The sequence below is a fragment of the Alosa sapidissima genome, chromosome 19 (assembly GCF_018492685.1).
Source record: "Alosa sapidissima isolate fAloSap1 chromosome 19, fAloSap1.pri, whole genome shotgun sequence".
NCBI classification, from domain to species: Eukaryota; Metazoa; Chordata; class Actinopteri; order Clupeiformes; family Clupeidae; genus Alosa; species Alosa sapidissima.
Window position 1 is genome coordinate 26,499,709 of NC_055975.1, and position 9,381 is coordinate 26,509,089.

General features: G+C 47.2%; 1 protein-coding gene across 1 annotated transcript in view; it reads right to left on the reverse strand.

Moving 5' to 3' along the window:
- Positions 1–995: 995 nt before the first annotated feature.
- LOC121693043 (signal-induced proliferation-associated 1-like protein 1) overlaps positions 996–9,381 on the reverse strand; it is a 68,872-nt gene continuing 60,486 nt past the window's right edge. Inside the window, 7 exon segments of the mRNA XM_042072194.1 lie at positions 996–2,998; positions 3,321–3,399; positions 3,809–3,902; positions 4,986–5,132; positions 5,661–5,862; positions 7,782–7,941; positions 9,109–9,312. Coding sequence (XP_041928128.1) covers positions 2,855–2,998; positions 3,321–3,399; positions 3,809–3,902; positions 4,986–5,132; positions 5,661–5,862; positions 7,782–7,941; positions 9,109–9,312 — 1,030 coding nt within the window. The 3' untranslated portion in view covers positions 996–2,854.

The following is a 9,381-nucleotide window of genomic DNA, read 5'->3' on the forward strand; positions in this document are numbered from 1 at the left end:
CAACCCTTCGGTTACAAGTCCGAAGCACTAACGAGTAGGCCACGGCTGACACGGTATTCCCACCTGGGAACGCAATGAAGAGGGTCACAGTATGTTTCCAGCGGCTCCTCCACTTTGTGCCAAGATGCTCTTGACCCGGCACGATCAGTTTTAGAGTCACGGTCAAGTTAGAAGCTGATCTCGAGACCCCCATAGTAGCTGGATCTACCAGCGGCTTCTGGCAGGCCAGGCGTGCCCATCAGTGGCCTGGGTGGGGAACGACAGCTCTGTCAAGAGCTTCCCCTTTGGGTGACCGGTTATTACAGTATAACACTGCTAAAACAACAAATCCAGTGGCAGCTTAAGACTGAAATTGGACTGGTATCAGAACAAAAACTACATTTTATGTGTATTTAAAAACTGTGCACATATTTCCTGTGTTCTCTGGTCATATTCTAATTAAGAGTGAGTCAGTGAGAGTGAGAAATAAACAATATGGTATTACTGAAGCAAAATGTGTAAGGTGCCCAAGACGTCTGCACAGTACTCTAAGTGAAGCATTTTCCATGTTAGCAAAAATATGCCTCATATCAGTGATGGTCGTTTTGCTATGTCCGGTTCATAGGAAACCTTTACATCTGGATCTGACACATCATAGGCTACCTCATCATTCCAGAGCAAATGTTCATCCAGTAGCTATTTCTAGGCTGTGTTCAGCTTTTCTATTGGTCGTATTGCCTCTTTCTATCCCCTTGACCCTTGTCATGAGGTCAAGAAAAGAGATTAAGAGGAATTCATAAGGACAAGGAAAAGACAACCACGATGTTAAGAGAATTTGACTCTACTTACCCTTATGGAAAGGCAGGTGTAGTTGTCTTGTGTCAAATTGATTGATTGTTATTACCTGGCGCAAGGAATTGTGGGTCATCACTATCACCTTTTCATTTCAAAGCACGCTTCAGTGTAAGCCTAACCTATGCTAAAGAAGACAGAACACACAGACTCAGCCCCAGGGGTAAGGAAAAAGGTAGGTTTTAATGGGAAGAGCCTGTCCTCAGGGTTCACACAGGTCTGGAGAATATACACAGAGTACTCAGAGTGGAGTTTTGTATTATAAAAAGAAATTGCACATACTTTCTCGACCACTAGATGGCACTGTTCACACCCCATCACAGCAGGAAAGGATGCAGCCGCCAGCACAAACCTCAACTTGGGGATGGCCCATGGCTATCAGCACTTAGTTCATGCCACAGCCATGAGCTCATCCACCCAGTCATCTCAGCTAAGCATACACCTCTCACGTACTAAACTATGTCAATTCCAGTCAATGTCACAATGTGACATTTTTTGCTGAATAAAAATGTAAAACTTCGCATTAAAAAGCAACTGGTTAGATAATCAATAGATAGCTTCTGAGGTCTAACCTATGTGTCTTTATGGCATTAAAATAAATGTTTACACATCATTGCTATACATATATTCTTTTTTTTTTACATACAATATACTTTCCATATTCATGTGATGACCAAGCATTTCTGATTATAATTTAATAAACTGAATGTATTTTGTCTACATTCTTCTTATGGTCATTAACACTAAAATGAGGAGAGAGCTTCAAGGGAAGTCTTTTTAAGCTCCAGTTAAGTCTTCCAGTTTGTACCTTGCAAGGGTAAAATTGAGATGCCATCCAATGATGCTCGGGGTCTCTTTAGTCACCCATATCATTACATTTAGAACAAAAACATCGGTCACTGTAATAACATCACGGTTTCCATCGTGGTTGCCGTGCAGAGGAAAACTGCAACAATGTTTCACTTGAGATGACTGACAGGTCTGACAAATTAAGGAACCCATTAAAACACACGTGAACACACGCACGCATGCACGCACCCACACACATACACACAGAGACAGACTCTGAGTGAGTAAAATGAATCTATACAAACACACAGACACAAGGGTCTCACAGGGTTTTGATTGAAGCCTAACGCAATTGATTGTCTTTCCTCATCAGGATGTCACACACTGAACACTCGCACACAGAGGGGTGGCGGAGGCTTGTGTGTGTGTGTGTGTGTGTGTGTGTGTGGAGGAAGGCTTCGTCACGTCACAGCATGCACGGGGAAGCGGAGAGAGAGGGACTGCATGCAGTTCACCGAGACTCAACGCAACTCAGTTCATACTGTGGGATTCATACTGGTTCAGAATCGCTGGAAACGACTCAGTTTGTACTGTGGGATTCATACTGGTTCAGAATCGCTGGAAACGACTCAGTTTGTACTGTGGGATTCATACTGGTTCAGAATGGCTGGAAACGACTCAGTTCATACTGTGGGATTCATACTGGTTCAGAATCGCTGGAAACGACTCAGTTTGTACTGTGTGATTCATATCTATTCAGAATCGCTGGAAGCAACTCATTTTGTATTGTGTGATTCTTACTACATCAAAATCGCTAGAAATGACTCTGTATGTATTGTGTGACTCATATTGGTTCAGACTCAGTTCTTACTGTGTGATTCACACAGGTTAAGAATGACTCAAAGTGACTCCGTTTGTGCTGTGTGATTCATTGACTGATTTGGTTGGTGTCTGTGTCTGTGAGTGATTCCTCCTGGACAGCTCTCTCAGCAGTGTGGAAGAGTCTCCGGTGATAAGTTGCATTGTTTGAGTTTGACAGCATCTGGTCTGGTCTCTGGTGTGTTCGACAGCTTCCGGTCTCTGGGTCTGTTTGACAGCATTTGTCCCTTACGTATGCGTGTGTGTGCGCGCGCGTGTGTGTGTGTGTGTGTGTGTGTGTGTGTGTGTGTGTGTGAGTGTGTGTGTGTCTGAGGCGGCAAGAGCAGAGCAGAGAGCGAGGCGGACTCCTGCAGTCTCAGTTCATGTCGATGGTGTTGAAGACCCACTCGGTGAACTTCTTGAGCTTGGCCGAGGCATTCAGAGACTCCTCCTGCAGCCGCTGGTTGTCGTCCCGGAGAGTCTGGATCTGAGCCTGCAGAGACACCTTGGCATCCTTCTCCTGCAGAGGGAGAGACACACGCACGCGCGCACACACACACACACACACACACACACACACACACACACACACACACACACGTTGATTATCATTAATAAAATAAATCAATAGAATATATAGTTTACACCACTATCTCTACAGAAAACAACAATAACAATATACACCACAACAATATACTATAACAATATACACCATTCAAAAGTTTCGAATCGCTGAGATAATTCATTGTTTTGAAAAGAAAATGTATTTTCTATGTTTGCGTGTTGCAGATATCCAGGTCTTCTACTGAGCAGTCAGTACTGTCTTTAAATCATGTGCTCACCTTCTTCAGGTCCTCTTGCAACAGCTTGACCATCGACTCCAGCTGACTGACCTTCCCCAGGAGACAGGCTGGCACATCACTAGATAGAAGGAGGGAGAGAGAGAGAGAGAGAGAGAGAGAGAGAGAGAGGAGAGAGAGAGAGGGAGGGAGAGATGGAGGGTGAGAGGGGAGATGGATAGAGAGAGATAGACAGAGAGAGGGAGAGATCAGGAAAGGAGAGGAAGAGGGGGGAGAGCGATCAAGAGAGAAAGATGGAAAGAGAGAGAGAGAGAGAGAGATGGAGAGAGATGGGGTAAGAGGAAAACTGTACAGTGAGTTAACTAATAACTATACAGTACCACAAGTCTCTCTGTGAAGGTCAAAATAAAACCATTCACGCCTCATGACTGGATCAACACAAAAGCACTGTGATGGACACCAGGAGACCTTTTGAAAAGGACCGTAATAATGTCCATGAGTGGTAGTGGGACTGGGGTGCAGATCCTTACCCAGGTGAGGGGTGGCGCGGTGGGGCAGTCTGGGGCTCGGCCTGCTGGCAGCTGGCACTGCCATCTTGGACAGACAGGAAGTTGGCTCTCTGAGCTGGAGATTGGGACGAGAAGAAAAACACAGTCAAGGTGCATCCTATATAGCCGACCAACAACCTGATATAAACGGCCCTTTTAGAAAGAAAACACAGTGTAGGTGCATCCTATATAGCCTACCAACAACCTGATATAAACGGCCCTTTTAGAGAGAACTGGTTTTTCAACTGGTTCCGTTCAAAATTCGTTGAACCTTGGTGCAATCTAAGTGAACCAGTTTGCATTTAAACCAAGGATAAGGCATCAACAGAGGGTGTAGAATGACATGTCCACTCCATTTCACAGGAAAAAATATCCATTTTCTGGTGCCAGCTCCGAACCAACTATTCAAGTTCGGATCCAATTTATTTTTGGTCAAAATTCTCTGAATAGTTCAACATCTGGAGCATGACCCAGAATGGAGCTGGTTCTCTGTTGGTAGAGAAGGCCTATTAATGAATGTCTGGAGCCAGTGTTTATGATGACAGAGTGCCCTCTAGTGGCCTTCATTCTGGGCTTACCCAGACTCCTTCATCCATTACCTTCACCCTTCACCTTTGCCTCTGGATATTTCCCAATCCAGGGTTTCTGCAGGTTTCAGGAAGTTAAATGGGAGACTTTGTAAGTCCTTTTTAAGACCATCATGGATGAAATTTTGGTTCAATAAATATCCAAAAATACAAATGACTTCCAGAAGTACTCGTAAAGTTAATACATTTGCACTGCAATAAATTCAGTCTGAGCTGCAAAGTTTCTAGCAGTTGTCAGTGCCATGTTAATCTTATTTGCCGCTTTATTACATCGTGAAACATTTGTAGGGCTTAGAGAGAGGGAGAACAATACTGAACAACTTCAATCTCTGCCGACAGAAAATGTAAATGACCACTGTAGAAATAGCATTAAATGAGCATTTAATACAACATAATTAAGACCTACCTAAATGTATTTAAACACCTAGTTCACAATACGTCACTGTATTTACTGTGTTTTATTATGAAATCTTGGACCTTTTAAGACCTTTTAAGACCTCACACAAAATCTGCCATCTCTTTGCATAGCGTGTCCAGCTCACTTATCTCTTTGCATAGCGTGTCCAGCTCACCTTCGAAGGCCTTGGCGGCGTCCACCAGGTCAGACCAGTCGAGGCCCCGGTCAGCACTGGCGTCCGGCAGTGGCATGAGGGGGGGATCGGGGAGAGGCCGGCGCAGGTCCGCCTCAAACACACACGCCTCCTGAGACGTCAGGTCACCTACGCCAGCGGCCGAGCAGACGAAGAAACGCAACTGTTAGGGCCTTTGCACACTCCGTGTGTTTCGTGTAAAATTGTCGGACGAATGAGAAATAAACACGAGCTCACGTTGTCTCAGTCACGTTTGCACACCAACTCAGTGTTCAAAATGTGACTGAAATACTGACGCTTAGTGAGTGTGTGTGTGTGTGTGTGTGTGTGTATGTGTGTGAACACGCGTGTATATGTGTGTAAGGCTCACCAAGGGAGGAGCGTGTGTGTGTATGTGTGTGTGTGTGTGTGTGTGAGGCTCACCGAGGGACTTGGCTCCCTGGTTGTAGGAGGGCTGGCGTTGAGGAGCGTGTGTGTGTGTGTGTGTGTGTGTGTGTGTGTGTGTGTGTGTGTGTGTGTGAGGCTCACCGAGGGACTTGGCTCCCTGGTTGTAGGAGGGCTGGCGTTGCGGAGCGTGTGTGTGTGTGTGTGTGTGTGTGTGTGTGTGTGTGTGTGTGTGTGTGTGTGTGTGTGTGTGTGTGTGTGTGTGAGGCTCACCGAGGGACTTGGCTCCCTGGTTGTAGGAGGGCTGGCGTTGCGGAGCGTGGCGGGCAGTGGGCGAGCGGGGCATGGTGGAGCAGCTGAACAGGCCGTCGGCGGGCACAGAGGTCACGGGGTCACGCTGCCCACTGTAGATGCTCTCGTCCGACAGTGTCCGCTGAAGAGAACGACGCGCCGGGGCAGCACTGGAGAAGGAGGGCTGGAGAGAGAGAGAGAGAGAGAGAGAGAGAGAGAGAGAGAGAGAGAGAGAGAGAGAGAGAGAGAGAGAGAGAGAGAGGAGAGGGAGAGAGAGAGAGAGAGAGAGAGAGAGAGAGAAAGAAAGAACGAAAGAAAGAAAGAGAAAGAAAAAAAGAAAGAAAGAAAGAAAGAAAGAAAGAAAGAGAGAGAGAGAGAGGGGAAGGAAATCCAAAAATAAGAATAAAACATTTCACACATCACACAGCCCTCAAAGTGAATAAGTTCATGGAACATCGCACAGGATGTGGGTGGCCGATACTGTGACGCTAGCCAGCGGTTTACACACCTGTGCAGCAGCTCTACATTAGCCCTGTGGTGTGGGCTGGGTGGGGCATTAGTGAGGGGTAATTAACACTGACTGGGGGGTGTTTAGCACTGTCAGGAGGGCAGGCAGCGGGTAGGCGCGCCCAGGGAGGAAGCATGTGTGTGGACTGGAGATCCAAGAGATTCTGCGGAGCCCCTTTTACCACACAGCAGAACAGAGTCATCAGAGTTATCAGTGCAGTGATGAAGAACTGGTGACAGGCCATTCACCAGCCCTGATGATGGTGGAGAGGGGGAGGAGGAGGGGGGCAGAGATAAAGAAAGAGAGAGAGAGAGAGAGAGAGGAAGGGAGAGAGGGAGAGAAAGAGAGAGGGAGGGAGAGAGAGAGAGAGAGAGAGAGAGAGGGAGGGAGAGAAAGAGTGGAAGGGAGAGAGAGAGAGAGAGAGGGAGGGAGAGAAAGAGTGGAAGGGAGAGAGAGAGAGAGGGAGGGAGAGAAAGAGTGGAAGGGAGAGAGAGAGAGAGAGGGAGGGAGAAAGAGATCCTGGGGCCAGCCCATCATCTGCTTGCAGCCAGGACTGAGAAGGACTGCGCTGAAAGGACCCATAGCAACAAGGCCGTGCAGACCTGCCTGCGCCCCCATTCACCTGGTAGTTGGGCCGTGAAATGCTGCAAGCAAACATCTCTTTCCTGTCAACAAACTATGGTCTGTGGTCAATGAGCATGAATCTTAACGCGTGGCTTCATATTTCCATAGTAACCATGCCCTGCTGGGATACTTGGCCTCCTCGTGGCTGCTTGTACTTATCTGCTATTTTTTAACTTTTAACTTTTAAACTTTCTAGCGAAATCCACAATGGTGGCACTAGAGCACTCAAGGGGTAAACATGACACTTTTGTGGGCCCTTCACCACTAAGTGCAGAGTTTCAGTACTATTCCCCATATGTTTAGTAGAGTAGAGGCTGCCGACACAAGACACACAATGTGCATGTCTACATAGCTCGCTGCTTGGCCCCAAACTATTGCCGGCATGTTACCAAAGCACTGACTAAGTTTGTATTTACAATATTGCCAAACGATTACATTATTGAGTTCTGAAACCAATATCTTATCGTATTATTGGGAGTTACTACATTATAAGGAAATAATAATTACATTATTTGGCTCTATAGGGCTACAGTTCTGACAGAAGTGTGTGTGTGTGTGTGTGTGTGTTTTCCTCAGAGCCGGACAGTAACGGAGTACATTTACTTGAGTACAATTTTGAGGGATCTGTACTTTACTCGAGTATCATTTTTGGGGAGTACTCATGACTTTTCCTATGTAGGACCATTCTGTACATAAATGTAAGCAGTGTGGCAGTAGTAATGCAATATTTAGAAAATGTATAGGCTGCAATATTTAGAAAATGTATAGGCTACTCTTGTACTCTTGATACTCAAGTACTTTTAAAAACAAGTACTTCATTACTTTTACTTAAGTAGACATCTGACTGTTGTACTTTTACTTGTACTTGAGTAAAATTTAGCAAAGGGTATCTGTACTTTTACTCAAGTAATGAAGCTGTGTACTCTGTCGGCCTCTGGTTTTCCTCCTGTCCTGCCATCTCTGCTATGTACCTTGAACTCCTGAGTGACGGGCGGTGGGCTGTCCAAGGTGATGAGCTTCTTCAGGTCCTCCTCGATGCTGGACTTAGGGATGTGCTGCGGGGAGTGAGTCACCCGCATGGTGGCCCTCAGCTGTGGCTGACCAATCAGCTGCCCCTCACTCTGGTGACGCCTAGTGACCACACACACACACACACACACACACAAAATACACACACACACACACACACACACACACACACACACAGAGACAGACAGACAGACAGACAGACAGACAGACAGACACACACACACACACAATAAAGAGAAATACACCATTAGAAATGAGTATCTTAATTTCTAATTTATTAGTATTCATTTATTAGTATCACCATTAGTATCTTTTTAACAGAAAGGTCAAACAAACATCCCTCTTGATGACATATGAGAGGAAGACATTAGACATTAGACGAACACATTGTGTCATCCGAGTGTGTGCCCAGTCCCAGATGCAGCAGGTCAGAGGGGGCTTGTGAACACCAGAGAGCCAGATGGCCACGTCTGGTCCACTTCATGTAGAAGCGCTAATAAACAGGCCATGAATATTCAGCCAGGGTCAGGCTGGTCTTCACTGCACAGCTGCTGCAGTTCCCCACACGGCCACCAGATGGCAGAAGTGGTACTCAGTCCAGTCAGCAGGGTCTCAATGGAAGTCCGTGCATTCACAGGAGCATTCCATTAGTTCAGAGACAGGAAATACTTGAGTGAAGAGGGCCTCCACACACACACACACACCGCCCCCCCACAAACACACACTCAGCGGCTTGTACAGGGGCCAACTAAAACACTTCAGGGAACAGCATTAGGAACTGACAACAGGCATGAATGAGCTCCACAGTCAGTCACTGAGGATAAGAGCTTCCACTGAACAGCATCTGGGTATCAGTGGATATGGATGAAGGCATGCTCACACAACCTCCCTCCTGAACTCTGCATCCTCTACAGGGATGTCCCTATAGGCTTCACACGCACACGCTCACACACACACATGCATATGCACACACACACGCATATGCACACACACACACACACACACACACACACACACACACACACACACACACACACACACACACACACACACACACACACACACGTGTGCACATATGCACACACACACACACACATATGCACACACACACACGCGCACACACACACACACACAAGCGTGCACATATGCACACACACACACATGCATATGCACACACACACGCATATGCACACACACACACACACACACGCATATGCACACACACACACACACACCCACCAATATCTGTGTCCTGTACAGGTGTCTTACTTGCGCGTGTTGCCAAAGTCCACAGGGTTGATGGTGCTGCCGGGTTTCCTCCAGCCGATGAGGTACTTGCTGGTGGCTCCATGGCGGGGGTAGAAGCTCTTGGGCCCGGGGGAGAGCGAGGTGTGGGAGGGGGGCGAGGTGGGGCGCGCGGACTCCTCCGCGCCGGAGCCCAGGGGGCTGCCAGAGTGACCCGAACTCAGGGTGCTGGGGGTGGGAGGAGTGGAGGGAAGTTAGAGCCCCCGCATGTGTGCTAACACATACACACACGCGCAC